Consider the following 23,087-nt stretch of genomic DNA (forward strand, 5'->3'; position numbering starts at 1 on the left):
CATTGCGCGCGGGCGCACGCACACACAGGCTGCTTTGATAGCCTTTTGGACAGTGAAGTTGTGTGTAGCTAGCCTATAGGCTACTCACAAAACATAACGCACTTCAGTTGATCATGAAATTTTTTTTTTTTATCTATACGAAATACACCGACTCTACCTATACTACTCAAACAACCCCAGGTGCATCTGGCCAATTAAATTATTTAAAACATTATGCTATGGGTCACTGTGGCATGTTGAAACTTGACAGCAATGAAATGGCACAACATACGCCCGTATACATTTAATGTAACGTTAAGATGTACAATCGATCAAATCGTGAGGTGCCGCGCAGAGCATCATTGTGGCACACATATAAAGCCCATATGAAAGTTGTGTTCATCACTATTGTTTAGCCCAGTGGAAAGATGAATCCCTTAGTTTTCCACTTGAACATTCCGTCTCTTGCAAACGCGCACACCCAGGTTTGCCTGGTCTGGTGCGAATTAAGAATCATTAATTTTCTTGATCAGAAACAGGTAAGGCTCAATTTTCCAAATTACCCACCGGAGCTGAAGCGCGCTCTCGGTGCCGCCTCCAACATGCGTTGCCACTGGCAACGCGGAAGATAAGGGCGGCGCTACGTCGCGTTACGGACCGGCGGCCAATGGCGAAGCAAAGCGGCGGCGATTGACACGTTCCCACCGTCCAATCGGCGCGAACGAAAGCCCTGCGTCGAAAGGCCAGCCTGCTGGCTATATATACAGCACTGACAGCTTGGTATTTCAGTCTGAACGCTCAACGAACCGTCTGCGACTAGGATTAGGAAAGCGAGACATTGACTTGACACAACAGAACCAACCGTGAGAAACTACTACTACTAAAATAAAACCATCACCGACGAGATGAAAGCAATAAGCCCCGTGAGGTCTTTCCGGAAAGCCAGCGCGGTGAATCTGTCCGATCACACTCTGGGAATCTCTCGGAGCAAGACCCCCGTGTTGGACGACCCGCTCAGTCTGCTGTACAACATGAACGACTGCTACTCCAAGCTGAAGGAGCTGGTGCCCAGCATCCCGCAGAACAAGAACGTGAGCAAGATGGAAATCTTGCAGCATGTCATCGATTACATTCTGGACCTGCAGATCGCGCTGGACTCCAATGTCGCAATAACAACGAGCCTCCACCAGCAGCACAGTCCGCGGTCCCCCTCCAGGACCCCGCTGACCACCCTCAACACAGACATCAGCATCTTGTCGTTACAGGTAATTACGCCGTAGTTAAATGAGCTGCTTTAATTGGCAAAAGCGTCTGGAAATCGATCCTCCGCACCTATACAAGACCGTCTAGGTTATTTGAATCAGCCCTGCGTGTGCGCGTAAAAGGATCCGATAACTGAGATAATTTGATTGGGGAATCTAATTTGAAAGGGAAATAATACCGTTTTGTTTTTTTCTCGGTCACGTTTCGTAAAAAGCGCATTCGCACTCTAGTCTATACCACAACAGCACTGTTGGGAAGGGAAAAAACCCTGTGCGTTCCGTTTGTAGGAGGCTTGCTTTATTAACGTTTGGTTTATTTGTCTTGTTTGTTTCCAGTCCCCGGAGTTGCCATCAGAGCTGATGACAGATGACAGCAGGACTCTGCATCGTTAAAGCGGTAAGTAGACGTTGTGTCCCCTCCAGCCTGTCTCTCAGTCTGCTGGAGCAGAATGCAATAGAATTACCCGACATTTGTTCATAGCGCTAATGTGTGCTGTCGTCACACGTTGGCTGTGTAATGTAATGGTCCAATATGTTTGCATGGAATGCGTTGCAAATCAAAATGGCAAGGATTATTTGTTTTATTAAATAGGCGGACTGTTATTCTGTGTATAAGAGGAGTCGTCGGGGCTCCATTATAACCCTCGTGTCTCTTGTAACGAAGAGCATCTGTAATGTAAAAAAGGGAGAAAAAAAATAATCGCTGTTTGGATTGCTACTCGATGTCTGCACATAATTGGTACAAGAAGAGGGTAGGCGCCAGCTGAGCGGCAATTACGCTGATTCTTTTCCAGATTGTAGTGTGCGGCCCGTGCGCGTACATCTGGAGCGCAGGGGTTTCGCTCGGGTTTTTCGGAGTGTTTGGTTTAAATGTTAAAACTGTGGCTTCCTCCCTGGCGCCAGTCTGTCCGGATCTCTGCCCTGGTTGCATGTTCTAAACACGCCTCTCTTTCTCAATCTTTTGCAGGTGTTTGGTCAAGAAACAAAACACACACACAGACCTGGGAGCAGCAGGACTTTCCCCTCACCTCTGTCCACCCGGGCCTGGATTCTTTTTTTTGTTTGTTTTTTCTCCTTCTGACATTCAAAGTCAAGAGACTAATCGAGAGACTTTTGCTTATATGGGACAATCTTTATGTGATGTGTTTTCTGTTCTGGACACTCATTATTTAACTTAAGACTTTATTTGGTCCTTTCTGGAAATGGAAGGCGCTATATTCCCGACAGTGGGAGAAAAACAGAAGAGATTATTGTCACAAGGATCCCCCCAAACCCCTCCTCCCAATTCTTTTTTTGTTTTGTTGAAGTCTTCGCTTTTTTTGCGGAGGTGGAACGTGAATAGAAGACAACTTGGTTAGTTACTGTAAAAAGTTTAGTCTTTGTCTTGTCAGAATTGTTGGCACATGAAGGACTGGACGTTGTAAAAAAAAAAGAGAAGTGGAAAAAGAAAACAAACTCAAAATGAAAGAATGAAACATTTGTGAACTCTTATCGGAGTTTTATCTTGTATAGTTGCAGGAATTTCAAATTTCTGCTGAAGTGTATTGCTGTACTTAATTATGCTGAAACTTTTTATAAAAGTAATGTAAATTGTACCTTTTTATATAAAAAAATAAATCGAAAAGGTTATTTGAACACGTCTCATTTAAAACCACAATCACTGATGGGGGGTGGTGGCGGGGAAATACGTTGATTTTAGTGTCAATGGTTGCACAATCGTCCCGCTGTCTGGTTTTACGCACAGGTTTGTGCGTAAAACCAGTTAAACATGTCTGTATATAAACTGACCATGTAGCTTGCCTTTTTCATTAGAAATTCTGGTAGGCCTACTAAAAAACACCATGTTGACCCTAATTTCCAGTCTTGACGCAGAATACGCTGTGTACTGTGTTAACTGTATAGCCTATAACAAAAGTGACGGAAGAATATCAGGGTCTACTACCTGCACGTTTGTAGCGTATAGCCTACCTGAGCCGGCTCTTGAGTATTTAGGGCACACCGCACTCTTACTTTCTCCTCCAGGCCACGTAAATGGGATTACACGGTTTACCGTGACGGCCTGAGTCAGTAGTTGTAAGCATTGGGCTATAATTCTGACTATCGGACATAGGCTTTCATATCGCTAAATGTAGTTCACTACCAGTTCAAGTTCAAGATCAAAAGCCAAATCTTGCAACTGTCTTTATAGTCCTAATTAAGACTGGGTATTTGCTGGCATAAAATCATAGCTGTATAAACTGCTCTGGATCAATAGGCTACTGCTTTAACACTGCCATGGACCACCAGATCATGTAGGGTTATTAGAACACGTAGTTTACGCGGTGGTGTCAGTAATTAAGCGCATGTGTCAAGTATCTCTACCCTACAAGCTGAAGTTCCTGCCATGGTCATTTGCAACTACATTAACAGGTCTTGTCACCGTCTCCATCCTACAGCGGGTTTCTTTGCATGGACGGTGTGCCACCTATCGGCCGAAGTTATTAGTGTCGACAAACACCGCTCCATCTGACACATTTGTGCAGATGCATTTGATTTTAAAACTACGCAGCAAACAATTGCATACCGAGCTAAATATTGATATTAAAGTTGTGAATAATAGTACTCCAGCAGACTGGCTGCATAACAAATCACACATTAAATATTGAAAAGGCACCTTCAGCAGGCAGTTCAATTGTAAACACAATCTTGGCTTTTTGCATACAATGAAAAAATCCAGCCAAGATTTTTAGTGTTTATCAAAGCTATATCCGACTACAACAGTGAGGAGACGAGATGGATGTCAAGTTAAATAGCCAATTTATTGGTTCACAAAACATTGTATCACAAAAGGTAGACCTACTTTGGAGGAAAAAAACCACTATCACAACTTTGGATCCATGCGCATGCAACTTCTCTTCTATCACAACAACTGCATTTCACAATACAGTACATCACTACTTTTCACATGACCATTCCCTCCAACTGTCAAACACATCACAGCACAATAGGACCTAAATACAGCTCCAGTAACATAGCAATTCTTTTTTTGTTTTTGTATTTTGGAGAACAGACCTATAGCAGCCAAATCTTACTCTTACATTCCATGATGCACACAACAGTGACTCACACAACTGTAGTACTAAACACCCCATTGTCACACAGCACAGCATTCACACGTAAACAAAACATCACTCACACAACAGCACAGCCCGCAAGTACAATTATCCAGGAATATGGAACTGCAAAAGGCCACAAACAGTAATAGTAGAAAGTACTCCATTGAAAGAGAGCAATTCCGAGTTGACTTCAAATTCTCAACACATCAAATTACAAATCCATTTATAAAAGTATCCTGAGATGCATGTTTGTTTGTCGTTTTCTTTTGTCGTTTTAAGCATGGCTGTTTTCTTGATAGCCAAGTATTAAAGCTTTTTTGTATCACGGGCAAGGGGTGCGTTTCCTTAATTCACAGAAACATTTGCTATCTCGTCTTCACGTCAAGTGCATTAACACATCTATTCTAAATCTTTGCAATAGCCGGTCTGCAACGGCCTCTAGTTTTGGTAACATGTCACAACAACACCATCATCATCAACAACAACAACTACTAGAACAACAACGACAACCTCTATAACAGAACCGACCTGTATGAACTAAAATTACCTTATTTGTTTGGTAGGACAGCATAGTGCAGTGGTTCCCCAACTTTTCAGCCCGTGACCCAAAGCAAAAATTGGATATTCGCCCAGGACCCAAACTAGTGAAAATAGCAGATCTACAAGCTCACAACGTGACGCTTCGCTCCACGTTGTGAGCTGGCAGATCGACTATTTTCACTTCAATATTTGTTCTAAATTCTTATGAGTTTTCTTTCATTTCTTCACAACATTACTGAAAAACAATCTTTGGATTTTGTTATTCATTCAGGAAAAGTTTAGCTTTTTTGGGAATGTTTTTTGAAAATGTTTTGAAATAATAATTAAAAACCAAATGTAGGAACCAAAAACGAATGTGTCCGCGACCAAAAAAATGGCTCCCGACCCCACTGTTTGGTAAACAGTGGCTTACAGTGAAGACCTGGCGCCTTCCCTTCCCTTCACGGCCTTCTCACAGGATGCTCTCCCTCTCCTCGCCCAGGCTGATGGTCCTCAGGTTCTGGTTGTGGTGGACGGTGACGGCCGCGGTGGTGCTTCCGGAGCCGGGGCTGATGATGATCGGCAGCGGGGTGGTGTCCAGGGCGGAGGTGGTGCACTCTGCGTCGTCGGGGACGAACGCCTGCTGGCAGTGCTGTTTGTGACAGCAAAGTTTGATTTAGTTAGTTTTAGTCAGTCCTTTGAGTAAAACTGAGTTTAGTTTTTGTCACATTTTTGTCATCAGCAATGTTTTAGCGCTAGTCTAGTTTTTAGTCGACTAAATATCATATGATTTTAGTCGAGTAAATCTGCAGTTGATTTAGTCGTTTAAAATGTATTTTAGCGGGCCTTGACGGTGTCGTAATGGCTGATTTGACACTTTGCTGAAAATAGCCCATCTACACAACGCGTCGCATGATGCGTTGTGAGCTTTAGTCACCATAGCTTGTTTTTTATTTAGTTTTCGTCAATGAAGAAATACTAACATTTCTCGTCGTAGTTCTAGCCGACGAAATTAACCCTACCTGCTGGCTGTTGTTGGTGTTGGTGTTGTTGGAGGTGGCGTTGTTGGAGCTGTTGCTGTTGTCGTTGTCGAGGGTGGCGTTGCTGGCAGAGCGGTTGAGGTTGCCGAGCCCGCCGGGCAGCCAGCCCTCGTCGGGGCTGCTGGCCATCAGGCTGGCCTCGGACGGCGCCTCAGAGCAGATGGACATGCGCGCCACCGTGCTGTCCTGCAGGCCACTCAGGCTGCTGGGAAGGACGCCTCTCTTCTTCACCAGGCCCTCCAGCTCCAGCTCCATCACACAGCCGGCTTTCTCCACGTCTCGCTCTGCGTCGGCGTCCTCGTCCGCCTCCTCCAAGGACCGGTCCGACGAACTATCTCCAGACCGCATCCCGGAGTTGGACGAGTCCTCCTTGTCCTGGAGGATGTCGGCGAGGAGGCCCGGCTTGGCCAGTAGCCCCGTGGGCTGGGAGGCCCTGTGGGCTGACGGAGGGCCGGCTCGAGCCTCTTTGTGGAGGAGAGGGGTGGTGTTGTCGGCCTCCTCTGAGCCCGAGTCTTCATCGCTGGGCATCTTGTGATAATGCAAGCCAGCTGTCTTAACCCTGGAGCCCGGGGTCCTGGAGATGCTGTGGTCCTGCTTCTCATCCTCTTCACTGATGGGGTCCAGGGCATCCGCACCAGACGAGAAGTCTGTAGTGTCACCAGGCTTGGAAACTCTCTTGGGGAAGGACTTGCGACTGTCTTGGTCGGCACCATCTTTGGCCTGGGAAGTGGGAGGACTCAGTGAGAAGAATGCAAAGATATAAAGCATCCTCTAATCTCATTTCAACATTGTTTTTGCTCAGTGTATCAATAGGGGGAAAAGAGTGTGTTCAAACTAGAAGAAATTAAGAAAATATGAAAGTAAGGAAGCTGTGCTCTTCTATTCTCACGCCTACTGTAAGAGCCTTGCTCTGTGACAGGTTTGGTGAATGTGACACTACTCCTAAGGTTATCATAAGCCAGTGAGAGAACATACTTTGTCTTAGAACAACATGACATGCTTCTGGAAACTCACGCCCTGGCCCTGACAGCAGAACCATTACTAGATGTCTTTAATTAGACATCGTAAAGTAAATTACACCTGGTAGTCATTTTGTAGTCACAATACTGCATTTGGACTTAACCGCAACTGCTATCGGTGGTGTAAATCAACAGAGCAATCTAGGACACCGTTTCCCAAACACTGGGTCGGGACCCATTTATGGGTCACAAACACATTGTTATGGGTCCCCTTAGTTGTTGTTTCCTACATTTGGTTTTTAATTATTATTATTTCACAACATTTTCTAAAAAGTAACTTCATGAAGAAATGAAAGAAAAATCTGAGAAATTCCATAAATATTTAAGAAGTAGTGAAAATAGCCGATCTACAAGCTCACAACGCAGCGCGAAGGGACGCATTGTGAGCTTGTAGATCGGCTATTTTCACTAGTTTCGGTCCCGGGCGAATATCTAATTTCTGCTTTGGGTCACGGGTTTAAAAAGCTTGGCAACCACTAATCTAGAACGTCCACCCACTGCTTTGTCATCCGAGCCGATGGTCTGAAGGAATTGTCCCGGGTGGGGCTGGACGGGCCTCTCTCCCCCGCTGCCGGACATGTCCAGCTGGGTCATCTGAGCGATGTACTCCCTGTAGGCGTCATGGTACTCTGACTGCTGCTTGTCCGTCAGCTTACAGATGTCATTGGAGGATTCCTGGGAGTTGAGGCTGTTCATGCTCGAGGTACGGTGGTTTGTAGCCTGATCGGACAGGAGGGAAGTCACATTCAGTGGTGGAAAAAGTATTCACATTTTTTTTTACGTAAAAGTATCAATACTGTAATGTCGGAGTACTATGTTAGGTAAAAGTCTGCTATGCAAACTTTACTTGAGTAAAAGTACAATAGTATTGGTATCAAAATGTAATTAAAGTACCAAAAGTAAAAGTACTCATTGTGCAGAATGTCCCATTTAAACATTTCAAATGTATAAAGATTATTTTTTGAAAATAGCCGATCTACAAGCTCACAATGTGTCGCATTGCGACGCATTGTAGTTTGGAATAAGCATCGCGTGTACTGGTGCAGGGTGTGTTGTCTGTTGTATATGAGAATAATGACTGGACACACTGGAAATGGCGATTGTACTGACTTCAATCCAGTGCTGGACAAAGAAGCCCTTGATCCATTTTTTTTTTTTTTTTTAACTCTTGTATGGTTTGTGTTGTCAACCAATCACAATAAGAGGTCACACAGTGAAGTAGAAAGAGTCTAGCAGGAGTAAAAGTCTATATGACTATGTCCTTGTTTTTCCATTCCTTGCCAGTTGGGCGAGGGTGTAGATGAAAATAACTAATCCGAGGCACCTTGACAATTCTAAGTTTGGTTCATGTGTGGTGTAGTGTAGTGTGTTTGTTTGTAAAGTGAGGAACAATAAAGAACAAGCTTCCCCTGCTCTATTCTCTGCTCAGCTATAACCACATGCTAATGAAAAACCACTGATGTCGCCAACGCTATAGCTAAACAGGTGCTGGCAGCAGAGGACATGTGACCATGTGACAGTTTGAGGGTTGTGTACACTGTGTGCCTTTGTGATTCTGGGCGGTACCGCTAAACGCTAGCACAGAAATAGTCATGCTATGCGTCGGCGTACGCAGATCTCTCATCACATCTTGGCACGTGTCCGTGCTACTACGGTGCAGAATCAGTGCTAAACTACTGACCGGCCATTGTGGGTTGCTGTTCTGTCTGGGAGGCTCCTCCAGCCCGGCTCCGCTGAGCTCCTCAAAGCTGAGGTTAAGGCTAAAGGCAGCTGCGTCGTGCTGTAGAGCCCCGGACCGTCTGCTGGGCTCCCCGTGGCTGCCTTGCTCGCTGGCGGCCCTCGACTCATCCTGAAGCAGAGCCTGGCTCTCAGCATGCCGCAGCTCATTCACCTAAAGACAGGGAAGCGGGAGTTAATAGTGGACGCTATACAGCTAGACACCGAGTAGGACAGAGAAGTGTATTGGCTATGCTGCAGGATGTTATCAGAGATCATGATCCTATGTTTTCCAGGAGTGAGTATCTATATCTTTGTTTTGGGTCAGAGAGTCAAGGCTAAACACGTTTTTTACAAGTGCATGACACACACGCCCAGTAGTGTGCTAGACAACGATACAAACAACAACACCAGCATGTGCTTTTCAAAGGAGAAGCGAGAGTGATTCCTTAAGTAGAGCTATTGAGCTGTCTGCTCCTCTCTGACAATAACCTCCCTTCATCCAGATATCAGTCGGCCATCTTGAACCAGATGGCTGTGCTGGCTGCATCCTGGCAACACAACACTGGTCAGCACTTGGAGACCTACATCATGCCCAGAGTTAAGACCACTGCTGCTGCAGCCATACCAGCTACACATATGATGGCTGTAGACTACTTCACTACTACACTGGACGGATCCAATGTAGTTATTATTTAGTCACAAGCTCTTGTTAATACTTTTTATTGATTCGATATTTATAGAACCCAGAGACAGACCAATTTAAACCTGATGTCCATATTTTTGGGCATGCCATTAATAGTATAATAGTATTATTAATAGCATTTTTCAAATATAGGGATTCATTTATGGGAGAAAAAAAACCCAGACAGTGATGACATGAAATAAAAACATGTGTAGCGGTTTTATCCAGGACTCTATGTATGCAGTATTAGGAGTGCAAACAGACTGTGATGAAGTGGAGCTGGCTACCAGTGTTGCCATGTCCGCTTATTATAAACAATGGGCTTGTTTTTCTGTGAAGTTGCTTGTTAAACATTGGTAGATGCGCTTGTTTAGTTACTTATTTGGGCTTGCTTCCTAATGCTGTTTAAACCAGTAGTTCTAAAATATTTTCATGTCAAGGACCACCAAATGAATAATGTATTTGGACACTGACTCACATCTGAAAATGTATACCAGATTTGTGTTGTTAAAATGTTTCAAAAAATATTCCACAATATTTTGTCACTTTTTTCAATAATAATTTTGAAAATAGCCGATGTATATAGGTTTTAAATTTGGCATATAGGCTAGTTGCTTCTTTTGGGCTCGTTTTCATCGACCTGCTTGCTTATTTCTATCGCAAAATGCTGGCAACACTGCTGGCTAACATGTGTTAGTGATTTGAGCCTGGCCAGCCCTGAGCATCGTCCCCGTCCCCAGCCCACCGAGGCCCTTCTCGTATTAAGGATTATAACATCTCCTATCCCAATATCTCAGCAGAGCTCAAAATGACATTTGTTTTATTTTATTTCCCCTAGTAGAACATGAATCAAAATGGAATGCCGCTAGATCCCCCGGCCGTGTAGTTAGTATGCCTTGTGCCTCTGCAGCATGGATGGTGCAACTAAATTGGTTTTGAAGACTTTAGGGAAGATCAGCGAGATCAATTTGGTAAGATGGTTGTTACTGCTGTCAATGCAGGATGGACGTTTTCCCTTAGCGTCTATATGCGGCTTATTTCTTTTAGACGGAGTTCTTTTTTTTTTTACAGGTCCTGACCAGCTTATTAAGCATATTGTAAAATGTAGTATATTAAGAAGGGAGGCAATGAGGTTAACCCATTAAAACCCGGAAAGCATCAGCGTAATTTTAGATTGTTTTGCATTGGCCACTCAAAAATAGCAGATGTACAAGCTCACAGCGTGGCATGAAGTGACGCACTGTGAGCTTTTATATCAGCTATTTTTGCTTGTACATCTAAAAAGAAAATACATAATAAAATAGCTAATTTCTTCTTTAATACTTTTGGATGATTTCATGAACCAAAACAGTAATCAATAGATTAATTAAGGAATTGATAGTTGCAGCACTAACCCACAACCCCCCCCCCCCCCCCACACACACACACCCTCATCTTTCCTAATCAAATATTGTCTAAAATAGGGGGTCAACTCTGTGTCACCATTGCCCTGAAGAGCTGCCAGTCTCCAAAGTTCATGTCCATCTCCTTCTTCAGTTCGTCCAGGTTGCACTGGGACAGCACTCTGCCATTCACGTTGGCCTGCAGACAGTGGACGGAAAAAAGCACTGAGTGACTCATCGCCCATTGCAATGAAATTAGGGATGGGCCGAAATTAAAATTACATGTCACGATCATTATGGCAAAAATAATTGCGATTAACAATATTACCGCGATAATCAAAATAGGCGTAAAACTTAAAACGCCACATTTGTTAAACCACTTGAACCCCCAGCAGCATCCCTATTCTGGGGGGGGGGGGGGGGGGGGGGGGAGACACACGCTCTCCAAACATAGCCGAGCTTGTAGATCGGCTATTTTCGGCAAATCAATTTGTGTAAAGTGAAAGAAACCAAATGCGCTCTTTACAGGTCAGTTTGGTCAAGTATAGAGGGTATTTTTTTTTTTTAAAGTAGTGGTGAAAATGGCCGATATACAAGTTCACAGATCTGCTGTTTTCACTAGTCTGGGGTCCCGGCCGGGCAGATGCCTAATCTCTCTTTTGGGTCTCTCGACCTGAAAAGTTGTGGAACCACTCACTGCTGCAGTACCGTACCTTCTTTACAGTGGAGGTGTACTGAGGCAGCATGCTGGGGTCCATGCCATCCAGTTGTCGGAGACGCTCGCACACTGCATCTGTGTTCAGAGAGCAGAGCAGTGCCACCGGGGCGCCAGAGACCTGCACATGCACACACACGCGCACACACACACATACACACACACGCACCCCATTAGAATACAAACACAACTGAGAGACATTAGGGAAGGTGGTTAGGGCTACCACTTCAAAGCTCACACACAGTTAGCATACAAATGTTAAGACTGTTAGAGCAACCCATCATTCCGTGCGATTTTAATGAGGGCAAAACCCCCGGCAACAAGTCACGGTGAAGATGTGATGTGATGTGCAGAGCAGTTACCCGCGAGGCACAAAACCACTGGAGCCCAAACTGTAACTCTTGAGTATCAGTCACACAAAGCATGGCGTCAAGGTAAACACCTGCCATCCTGTCCAAAATATAGCGCGTTGCACCACTCCTCTACTCGCCGTGTATATTTAAGCACCGTGAGAGTGTTTGTGCAACGCACAGAGGCCGGCGACTGCTAGTCTGTGATGGGCAGCTGACTGCAGCCACTGCTGAACAGCTAGACGCTTAAGCTGGCTAATACCCATGGTGTGTTGACTGTTGATGCTGTCTCTCTCTCTCTCTCTCTCTCTCTCTGAGGCCTCAGACAGAAAGCCCACCATTCTGCCCACTGACACGGAAGCTAAACAAGGTTTACCCCCCCCCCCCCCCCTCACTCTTACTTTCACCTCTTCACTTTCTCCTTTCCTCCGTTTGTACTCGTCCCACCCCAATTCCCCCCCCCCCCCCCCCCCCCCCACCACCACCACCACCCACACCCCTGAGCCCTCGCCAGCCAGCTTCCTTTCGCTTTCACTCCTTCCTTCCTTCCCTCACTCCCTTCCTCTCGCATTCCTCCCCTTTCCTTAAACCAGTCTCCTTCTCATGCTCTTTCTTTCTTTCTTTCCCTCCCACCCTTTCATTTGAACCCCCCCGCCCCACCACTACCACCCATATTAGCAGCCCCACTTGGCTTCCGACCGTGGCTGAGCTTTAGCCTTGTTTGTGAACTCGAGGGAGGGAACAACAGCAGGACTTATGGGGCAGACTTGTGCGCTCCAACACTTGTATACTCGCTGCGATGGCTTGTTACAGAGAAAATAAACATCTCCACACCACAGAGCCAACCGCCAATACCATCTCTGTAGCCAATGTGTAATGTAAAGGTTTATACTGGAACGTTTCTATGCTAGGCGTCTGGTTCTCACACTGCTATATTTGGCAGGGATTTCTACGGTATAGGGGATACATCAGTGGTCGTCAATCAACCCTTTTCATTTCATGGACCCCCAGTTTGATATGCATTAGGCCAGTAGTTCCCGTTGCCCGGGACCCAAACTAGTGAAAATAGCAGATCTACAACCACAGCTTGTAGATCATCTATTTTCACTACTTCTTAAATTTATTCTTTTATTTATGGAATTTCTTAGATTTCTTTGTTTGTTTTAAAATGTATTCAAAAAGTTTCAGCCACTCAATTATTTATAATGTATTAAGGCCTATTTGTCTTATTTGCCAGGGATCTTTTAAACGTAGGAAAAGAAAACTGGATCTTTAAATTAGGCCACAGAACCTCTGTGGAACACCAATCTACACTGTAAAACACACAGTGTTAACGTAACTATCAATCCTTTAGCTGGGGACCCCCTGGAAAACACTCAAGGACCCCTGGGGGTCCCCGGACCCCGCGTTGAGAACCAGTGCTCTAAAATCTACATTAGTGTCTCTTCCTACAGCATGCCAGGTAATGATGAACAAGGAAGTGTTAGTGCTGGGGTCTAGTAGAGGTGAAGGATGGTGGAGGGAAGGTTCTACAGCATGGCCGTAGGAACCACGTGGTGTACCTGTTTGGCTTTGAAAGGCAGCAACCTTAACTGCTTTGAAACGGGGAGACAAAGAGAGGCAGACAGGCAGGTAGTGTCAAGACATGAATGATAGACGGACGTCAAAGCTAAAAGCCTATAAGTTGGGTCTCCGCCCGCTTAAAGAAAAGCAGATATACGGACATCAAGAGAGAGTAAGTAAGACTGACGGACAGACAGACAGACAGACATGGGTAGGACATTGGCACACATGGAGAGACAGTGACATCGGGTCAGATATAGCACATTTATCTGTTACACAGCAGGGAGTGGGAAGGCTGTCATCCAGCCAGCAGGCTGAGCAGGGTGAAGATTGGAAGAAGAGGCCCATTGGGGGAACAATCATTACACGTAGACATTTTACACAATATGTCGTACATAGCAGGGCATTGCCCATGTCTGTCTGTGTAACTGTTTGTCTGTGAAAGAAATAACTCAACAATGGACGTGCCGATTTTCATGGAACTTGTTGGAAATGATCAGGCTTGGATGATTAACGTTTGGGTTGAGAAGGTCAAAGGTCAAGATAAAAAATAATAATACAATTGGTCAAATCTCAGTAACAGCAAAATCATAGAAAACATCATTTGGGGAACTCTGCATTTGCGCCGAGCTTTCACAGAAGCTCACTCTTTTGCAGACGGGAAAACAGTAGAAGAGTAGATAGACACCGTGAGAGTGTGAGTGAACAAGGGACACGGTGATAGACAGGAAAGGGACCGAGTGCAAAGACAGAGAGAGCAAAGGGAATGAGACATCTCTCGCCCGGGCCTGGCTGCAAGGGAAGAGAAGCAGAAGTTCCAATTCGGAGAAAGCCTTAAATACTACCGCTCTATTCACACTGCGAGTGTGTGTTCTTCTGAGAACGGGCTGCGTAAAAAGAGTGTCAATGTCTAGAGTGTGGGTTTATAGCGTGCATGTGTGCGCGCGGTGCATGTGAACCCTCCCTGTAAGTGTGTGTGCGCGAGTGTGAGTGTGTGTGTGTGTGTGATAAGGCTGTAATTACAGCTGGGCCGAGCTGAGGGCCGGGCAGACGAAGGAGGGAAAGAGGAAACAGAGCTCTGCAAGGGAGGAAGCGTCTCAGCAGAGGAGATAAGCTCTGCTAGCGCTGGGCTCATTGTGACTACGTCTGTGTGTGTGTGTGTGTGTGTGTGTGGTGCCAACCCCACCGCGCTCTGTGATGATAATCCCACCAGCCCGAGGAATCCATGCTCATGCTTATATCAGCTAGGCAATTACACTGGGCTAGGCCCGATGTATATACAAAGACCCTCGCGGATGCACGTAGACCCCACAAATGTGCAAGCGTACACACACGCACGCACACACACACACACACACACACACACACACACACACACGCACACGCACACACACAGGAAAATACTACAGACAGAAAAGGGCGTACACACAGACACACACACAAAAAGACGGAAACAATGTGCGGACCAAAAGTGATACGCCGCGCCACTACCGTTCGTTGAAATAATACGTCAAATATTTGAGTAGGCTGATAAAAGTACAGTACAGTACAGGGTCACGACTCACCACGGAGGGATAAAATAAACACACAGTGAGACAAGATGGGGGAAGAGGAAAGGAGGAGGAGGAAGGTATAAAGAAAGGAAAAAGGCGCATGGAAAAGAGATGGGCGAAGGGAGGAAGGAAGGGAGATATGTGGAGAAAGAGAGACAGAGTGAGAGGACACACTGTACACACGTTAATCGTTGCTTAATCTTTCATATCCATCCTTCTGAAGGCTTGCTGGCAACAAGCTGCATTGTGAGGCAGGGAGTGGTGTGAGAAGTGTCTGAATGGTTATTAGGACAACACAGTCCTGAGCTTTGACTCACGTGTAGAAATCGACCTGAGTGCTTCAGCAACTTGTGTCTCCAATAACTATGATAGAGTGCTGTGTCTTCAGGAGAGATGAATGGATGGAGTGTGTGTGTGTGTGTGCTACATATTGTATGACTATGTCAATTTGATGGAGAAGTGGGTTCTGCCCCCCCCCCCCCCCCCCAAAAGAGCCTGTAGTGTACATTCCTGAGGTGCTCCATGGTTTAACGATCTACAATCAACGTCAGAAATAACTCCAATCATTATGTAGTATACATTTCATTTGGCCTTTTTTTTGTTGCTGCGTTTGCCGATGAGATGCTGCCGTTTTCTCTGCGGTTAGCGCTTCCCTCTGCATTGCAATCACACCGGGTTAAAATAGCGTCTCTGTTCTGCAACAACAGGCAATCAACGCGAGCAGAGAATCTCATCGGTATGCCTCGGCGCGCATCCTCAAACAGGTCTTCAGGTCTCGACGGCATGCGGATGCAGCGTTCGTATCCGTATGCAGTGTGCTCATGCACAGGAAGTGCATTATATATTGCATGCGTTGGTTTGTTAACGGAACGCCAATGGTCTACCTCAGTGGTTTCAACCCTTTTCACGTCAATGTCCATTTATTCTGCATTTGAGCCACGGTCACGGACCACCAGATTCAGCCTCTCAGACCGAAAATGTTGAATATTTTGTAGTAGTTGGATAAGATTTTGTCCACAATTCCACACTGTATTGATGTGGCACCAGAGGAGAGATAACAGGCAAACGATCAAAATAACAATTCTTCTACAGTCTCGAATTGTCTTCTAAATTAAGTAATGCAGATGTTTAACGATAATTTAACGCTTGAGAGCGCGAATTGACGCATTTTACGCTCTCAAGAGCTAAAGATCTATACAAGGGTCCATTTGGTTACCAACTCTCCATCATTTAGCTGGGAACCACCTGGAAGGTTGAGATTGAACCACTGGTCTACACACACAGCCAGAAAAGGGGAGTGGCTAGGCGTCGTCCTTCAACAAAACGCTTCGGTACTGTTTGCGGGTGCGTAGCCAAGCCTGTTAATCAGCCCGTGGTCAGACCAGGTTACCATGGAAGGGTCAGAGGGGCAGGAGGGGAGGCCTTCTCTGGCGTCCTCTGCAATAACATCCTGATGTGGGTACAGACAAGGACCAGTGGTGGAAAAAATACTCACATGTTTTTTTTTACTTAAGTAAAAGTATCAACGCTGCAATATGAAGTACAAATACCTCAAAGTTGTACTTTAGTAAATGTACTTGGTTACTTTCCACCACAGACAAGGTCATGTGCAGAAGGATGGGGTCATGGCAGGGACGCTTGGGTTTGTGACTGCAAAGACTAATAGAAAGTACGCTGGCAGCTTCTCAGTGTGGGCTCTGATGACAAGCACCACACAGCCCAGTAAAGAACAGTGAACAAGGGCTGTCAAACTTTTCAACCCCAAAATAAATCCTATTTGATCTGGGGTGGGTGGGCACCCCCCACCAACCATGACAAGCACTTGGAATTGTAGGCATTGCATTTTAGTTCGACTCGGTTCCACGGATGAATATTGTGTTTGCCTCATTCTTATGTAATATTTGACATTGTTGCCAATTTGGTGTTAAAAAGGTCTTATACGTCATAAAATGGTAACTTAAAATGTACAGATACCCTGTGTACACATATACTGTATGTTGGTTTGTTTACTGTTGAGTGAGATAACAATGTTGCACATTAAGCTAATCATCTGGGGACACCCCTCCCCCCCTGCAGTGGTGGGCAGTTACTTTCCACCACTGTCCACATGACCAACCGTAAGGGCTGGCAATGACAGCAAATACATGGAGAATTGCCATAATGATTAAATGTGGGAGAAAATCAAAAATGGGAAAAGACGGAGGGGTTGGAATTTTAAATAAAAACCACGAGGTACAAAAGTCTGGTCAGGGAAGTGGGGCTGGGCAGAGGAGTTAACACTTACAGGGTGTCAACCCCCAACCCCCACTTAGTGTCAACCCCCAACCCGCCTTTCATGATGGGAAATGGACTATACAGCTTGAGGAAACACTTCTCCATTGACCTCAATAGATAGAAACGCCATGTTCTTTTCTGTTAATGGTGCCAACGTTTGTATACCAAACAATAATGAATAAAATAATGACACGGGGGGAGAGAGAGAGAGTAGAGAGAGAGAGAATATTCCTGTATGCATTCATGTATGAAATGAAATGAAATGATTACTATATTTACCCAGGGTATCTGGGCTAAGCTCAAGAACTTGTTTCCAGCCAGGCCCTGCTCATAGAACTACATTTCATCATAGTGGTTCAATGCCTTGTTCAAGGGCACTTCAACGGTGGTAATTTTAACGTGTCGGACCACTGATTCGAACTGGCGACCTTCCGGTATAAAGACCGCTCCGCTATCCGTTCGGCCACCGCTGCCACTTGTATCTATCTGCATCAAGTGATCTTGGTGCATAGAAATTGATTTATTGGAGATTCTGACTTTCAATTGTACATCCATTTTGTTTTGATTGTATTGTTCCGCATTTTTTTGCTTTGGCAATGTAAACGTATGTTTTCTCATGCCAATAAAGCCCTTTAAGAAGAAAGGGATTATGGGATGAATGTAGGTAAGGAGGAACTTAGGAAGAGATAATATAGCAGAAGGACAGCGATGGTGTCAGAATACTCTTTAACACGGTTGCTAAACTGTTGACGCTCAGGAACATTCCTCCAACTTTCTTACTCCAAGATGAAAATGACGAGCTCAATTTGTTCAAGATGTGACCGAGTTTGTGTCAATGTTGTGGTCACATACAACCAGTGGTGGGAAAAGTACTCACTTTTTAGTATCAATACTGCAATGTGGAAATACTCTGTTACAAGTACAAAATCTACTTGAGTAATAACTGCAAAGGTACTGGTATCAAAATGTACTCAAAGGTACCAAAAGTAGAAAGTACTCATTATGCACCATGTATCATTCACAAGTTTTCAAATGTATAAAATGTACACAACTCCTTTGAAAATAGCAGATCTAGTGTTTTTCAAATAGGGCTATATAGGGCAGAAGAGGTTAATGTATGTTTAGTAATAATAATAATAATAATAATAATAATAAAAAATCTACAAAGTAACGAAAGTTTTCAAATAATTGTAGTGGAGTAAAAGTACAATATTTGCCCCTCAGATGTAGCGGAGTAAAGAAAGACCTCAAAATTGCACTAAAGTACAGTAGGTGTCCCTGTTTACGTTCCAGTCCACTGCATACAGCTACCACAGTTAACACAACTGACAATGAACTACAACTACCGTGAGCAGCTACTACAAGACAGATGTGGTTAGGCCAACGCTACTGTGGGTTGTGTACTTACAAGTCCACTGGTGTTGTCCTTAGGATGGCCCAGTGCTTTAATGTAGGGGCGGGAGTAGGTGGAGGGGACATGGTGGGGGTAATGCCTGGGCAGATGATACACATGCTGGGGGAAATAAGGCTATGAAGAGAGAGGGGAAGAGAGGAGAGGACGGGAGAGAAAGGGAGAGGAGAGGAGGGGAGAGGAGGATAGAGGAGAGGATGGGAGAGAAAGGGAGGGGAGAGTAGAGAAGAGGAGAATAAAGGAGAGGACAATAGAATAGAGAGGAGGGGAGGGGATGGGAGAGGAGAATGGAGGAGAGGAGGGGGGAGATGGGAGAGGAGGGGAGAGGAGAGGAGGGGAGAAGAGAATAGAGGAGAGGAAAATAGAATAGAGAGGAGGGGAGGAGATGGGAGAGGAGAGGAGGGGAGGGGAGAGGAGAGGGCAGGGGAGAGGAGAGAGGGAAGGAGAGGAGAGAGGGAAGGAGAGGAGACGGGATTAAAAAAACACAATGGAATGAAAATCATATAAAATCATATGAGGGAGGTCTCTCTCTCGAGCGCGCACGCACGCACGCACGCACGCACGCACACATGCACACACACACGCACACACACACAGAGAATAAAGTCTGAGAAAATGTAAATTCTTAAATTGCCAACCTTTTCTTTCTTCCAGCGGAGGTAAAGTGAGGCGGTAGTTATGGAAACACCCTACTTATTGCAAGTGCCAAAACATTCTGGCTGCTCTAGATGTACCGTTATGTTGACAGTACGGCTGTGTGTGGTTGTGTGAAAACACTGAGCTGCGACATAATGGCTCCTATAGCTGGAACTAGACGCTGAAACCAGTCGTCGTTTAGTTGGAAGAACAAGTGTTTTCGTCTGTTTCTGTGACTGTGGTTCTCAACCTTTTCAGGCCGCGACAACCCCAAAATAATCCCATTTGAACTGGAGAGCCCCTCACCCTGATGGTGAAGCACTTGGAATGTAGGAGTTGGGGGATTCAATTTAGTTTGACTTGCTTCCATAGCCGTTCTACAAGCTCACAACGCCTCGCAAACGCCATCGGCTATTTTCAAATTGTTTGTGTATTTAGATTTTATGGTTTGTTGATTATTTCGATGCAGTAATGGTCTTTATACTTTTCCTTTTTTCGTATTATTTTTGTGAGGTTTAACCCTCTTATGGCCACCCTAATTAACAGTGGATTGTGCCTTCTACCTGCACTATTCATATGTTTAATTCGTCATTTTAATGCCAATAGAAAAATCCGTGACATACACACTATATCTCATTCTAACACGGTAATCCTATAGTATTATACCCAATCCTGATGGTGGCAGTAACTTCACCATTATGCCGATTTTGACCAAATAGAGCGAATCTGGCGATGTCATTTCCTGTCCACGTGATCACAACATCCGCTAGTTTTCTCCACTGTGTTACACAGTCAGATGTCCGGGATGCTAAGCTATCATCGTTTATTTTAATAACTAAGTCAAATTAAGCTCTAATCAAGCCCCAAATATCGCATATTACGCAGCGATGCACATAAAGACCGCGCACGTGCGTGTGAGAGTGTGCACGCGAGGATTTCGGCCGGTTTTAGGTAGATTACATCGGCCAAACAAGCTAAAGGTTGTTACATTTTGCTACATTAAGCCCCCGATTATAGGGAATAAAACGTCATTTACGTCAACGGTTATGATGGCTTTTTTGATTCATTACGTCAATTACGTCAATAGCCATAAGGGGGTTGAAAAGGTCTTTAACGTCCTTATTGTCAATTCACTGTCACCCGTGTACCACACCGGTGGGGGGGTCACCCGTGTACCACACCGGTGGGGGGGGTCACCCGTGTACCACACCGGTGGGGGGGTCACCCGTGTACCACACCGGTGGGGGGTCACACGTGTACCACACCGGTGGGGGGTCACACGTGTACCACACCGGTGGGGGGTCACACGTGTACCACACCGGTGGGGGGTCACACGTGTACCACACCGGTGGGGGGTCACACGTGTACCACACCGGTGGGGGGGGTCACCCGTGTACCACACCGGTGGGGGGGTCACCCGTGTACCACACCGGTGGGGGGTCACACGTGTACCACACCGGTGGGGGGTCACACGTGTACCACACCGGTGGGGGGGTCACCCGTGTACCACACCGGTGGGGGGTCACACGTGTACCACACCGGTGGGGGGTCACACGTGTACCACACCGGTGGGGGGGTCACCCGTGTACCACACCGGTGGGGGGGTCACCCGTGTACCACACCGGTGGGGGGGGTCACCCGTGTACCACACCGGTGGGGGGGGTCACCCGTGTACCACACCGGTGGGGGGTCACACGTGTACCACACCGGTGGGGGGTCACACGTGTACCACACCGGTGGGGGGGTCACCCGTGTACCACACCGGTGGGGGGGTCACCCGTGTACCACACCGGTGGGGGGGTCACTGTCACCCGTGTACCACACCGGTGGGGGGTCCCGACACACAGGTTGAGAACCACTGGAGTACAAGATCATCTCAAGACAATATCGGACAACCTATTAACGCGGTGTCGTTAGCCCACATGGACACGTGATATTTGGAACGTCAGATACGTAAATTAGCTCAACGTGACCGATACGTAGGACGGACTGGGGGCGACGGCATCCGGTCTGTCTGTCTCAACGTGACCGATACGTAGGACGGACTGGGGGCGACGGCATCCGGTCTGTCTGTCTCAACGTGACCGATACGTAGGACGGACTGGGGGCGACGGCGTCCGGTCTGTCTGTCTATACGTAGGACGGACTGGGGGCGACGGCGTCCGGTCTGTCTGTCTCAACGTGACCGATACGTAGGACGGACTGGGGGCGACGGCGTCCGGTCTGTCTGTCTGTCTCACCCGGTTGTAGAAGGGGTGCTGCGGCCCGGTCATGCCGCTGAAGTAGGCGCTGTGCGGCTGCAGGGGAGGAGGCAGCACGCCGCTGGAGAAGGAGCCCGTTGGCGAGCAGGCCACGGCGGCAGAGTAGCCCGACTGGGGGCGGGGCCCCGCCGCCTCCTGCATGGGCAGCGTGGGATAGGTCAGTCCTCCCATGTTCATCTGCTCCCTGGCCGCACGCACGTCTGAGAGAGAGACAGAGACAGAGAGAGAGAGAGTTAGAGAGAAATGTTTTGATTTGTGATGCTGAGGGGGGAACAAGCCTTGGCCATGACTATAAAGACCTTTCAGATCCACCCACTCAGTGCATATTTAGTCTTACTTCGTCATCATGTCTGCTCGGTTCAAACAGCAGATAATCTGTAGAGAATAATGCATATCAAAAATGACACGTTCTCTTGATTCTTACGGCACTTTGGGGAATACGACAGGAAAGAACATGTCCTCTTAAGTCTCTTTTTATCTTTTGATACATTTTTACATTTTCTCCAAATTCTTTTATTCGCAATGACAATTCCCAATTCTCCCATGTCGTCGCTCCCGTCATCGCCGACCCCTAATGGGAGGGTGTAAACAACCACTCCGATACACGTGACATCACCAGCCACTTCTCTTCACCTGACAGTGAGTGGGAACCTCACTAGGGTTGGGAACCTTTAGAATTTTAACGATTCCGGTTCTGTCCGATTCCTTACCGGTTGCCTTTAATGGGTCCATTTGGTTCCATTTGTACACTCTCAGAGTAAAATTAAAACGTTAAAGAACCACTGTTATGGTAAATGTATAGCAGACGTCGACGGTGTGATAAAAAAAACGGTTCCAGAAATGGTTCCGGGTCTGAAAAGTAACCGGTTCCAGGTCCCAATCCTAGGCGTCATCGGGAGGAATAAACACAGGCAGGAACAAGCAATGCATCCCAACTCTGCTCCCTGCTGAACTAACCGGACCGAGGTGACCGGGCCTTTGCAGCGGCCGGCCCTAGTATAAACTCTGGAACGGCCTATCCTTCCATGTTCGCTCTGCCCCCTCATTAGAGGCCTTAGGCCTGACGTCGAAATTTAAAAAAGGTCTTCGAAATCCTGACAGTTTTCTGAAATACCTATGTTTCTATATCAGTGGTGCTCAATATTTCATGTTAAGGACCCCGACAATTATATGTAATTGGCCACCGACCCCCCATCTGAAAATATGTTGTTTCAGGGCCCCCCCCCCCCCAGAAGTAAATATTTGAGTTAAAAACGATCGCTCTGAAAGAATATATATTCAAAGATTTGCGCCACATTTTCAAGATTTTTCAAAAATAGCAGATCTACAAGCTATGAGCTTGTTATACTTTTTCAATAGCTTAAGTATAACATAATGCTTAAAACACCAAAAGGGGTTCCTGTCCAGAATGGGTTAAATTACCACCAAAGACTAATTTCTTCACTGTGTGGCCTTCGCCAATGCTTGATGGTATATTTTGTGTAGCTTGGTAATTGCTTTTATTTTATTTTATTGCTTTTATTTTTATTTTCCTCTTCATATTTTGTCATGCATTTATGTTGTGTTTCCTTGTGCTGATCGGTTTCCCTTTGTTTTATTGCCCGTCTTGTTCTTTTATTGTTAATTT

The 23,087-nt window shown here is 46.0% G+C and overlaps 2 protein-coding genes across 5 annotated transcripts in view; one reads left to right on the plus strand and one right to left on the minus strand.

Annotated features, from left to right (window-relative positions):
- Positions 1-746: 746 nt before the first annotated feature.
- Positions 747-2,876, plus strand: id2a (inhibitor of DNA binding 2a). The gene is made up of 3 exons (XM_079528555.1): positions 747-1,244; positions 1,578-1,638; positions 2,209-2,876. The coding sequence occupies exons 1-2, from the start codon at positions 885-887 to the stop codon at positions 1,632-1,634; spliced, it is 417 nt and encodes a 138-aa protein (XP_079384681.1). The 5' UTR covers positions 747-884; the 3' UTR covers positions 1,635-1,638; positions 2,209-2,876.
- Positions 2,877-4,020: 1,144 nt separating this feature from the next.
- The window catches only part of kidins220a (kinase D-interacting substrate 220a), an 84,480-nt gene continuing 65,413 nt past the window's right edge, over positions 4,021-23,087 (minus strand). For 2 of the 4 annotated variants that reach the window (XM_079528278.1, XM_079528279.1), the window contains 10 exons: positions 21,440-21,660; positions 18,561-18,680; positions 16,269-16,328; positions 13,325-13,357; positions 11,411-11,533; positions 10,798-10,896; positions 8,596-8,805; positions 7,413-7,634; positions 5,878-6,615; positions 4,021-5,507 (listed from right to left, as the gene is read on the minus strand). In XM_079528278.1, coding sequence (XP_079384404.1) covers positions 5,328-5,507; positions 5,878-6,615; positions 7,413-7,634; positions 8,596-8,805; positions 10,798-10,896; positions 11,411-11,533; positions 13,325-13,357; positions 16,269-16,328; positions 18,561-18,680; positions 21,440-21,660 — 2,006 coding nt within the window. In that variant the 3' untranslated portion in view covers positions 4,021-5,327. The remainder of the gene's footprint in view (positions 5,508-5,877; positions 6,616-7,412; positions 7,635-8,595; positions 8,806-10,797; positions 10,897-11,410; positions 11,534-13,324; positions 13,358-16,268; positions 16,329-18,560; positions 18,681-21,439; positions 21,661-23,087) is intronic. The other 2 variants (XM_079528280.1, XM_079528281.1) reach the window with 2 other exon arrangements.

This window comes from Electrona antarctica (genome assembly GCF_951216825.1).
Source record: "Electrona antarctica genome assembly, chromosome: 18".
Taxonomy (NCBI): domain Eukaryota; kingdom Metazoa; phylum Chordata; class Actinopteri; order Myctophiformes; family Myctophidae; genus Electrona; species Electrona antarctica.

Bases quoted from the DNA above. Each gene is read 5' to 3' on its own strand.
- id2a (XM_079528555.1), top strand. From the start codon at position 885: ATGAAAGCAATAAGCCCCGTGAGGTCTTTCCGGAAAGCCAGCGCGGTG. The intron at 1,245-1,577 runs GTAATTACGCCG...GTTTGTTTCCAG, and splicing joins TCAGCATCTTGTCGTTACAG to TCCCCGGAGTTGCCATCAGA.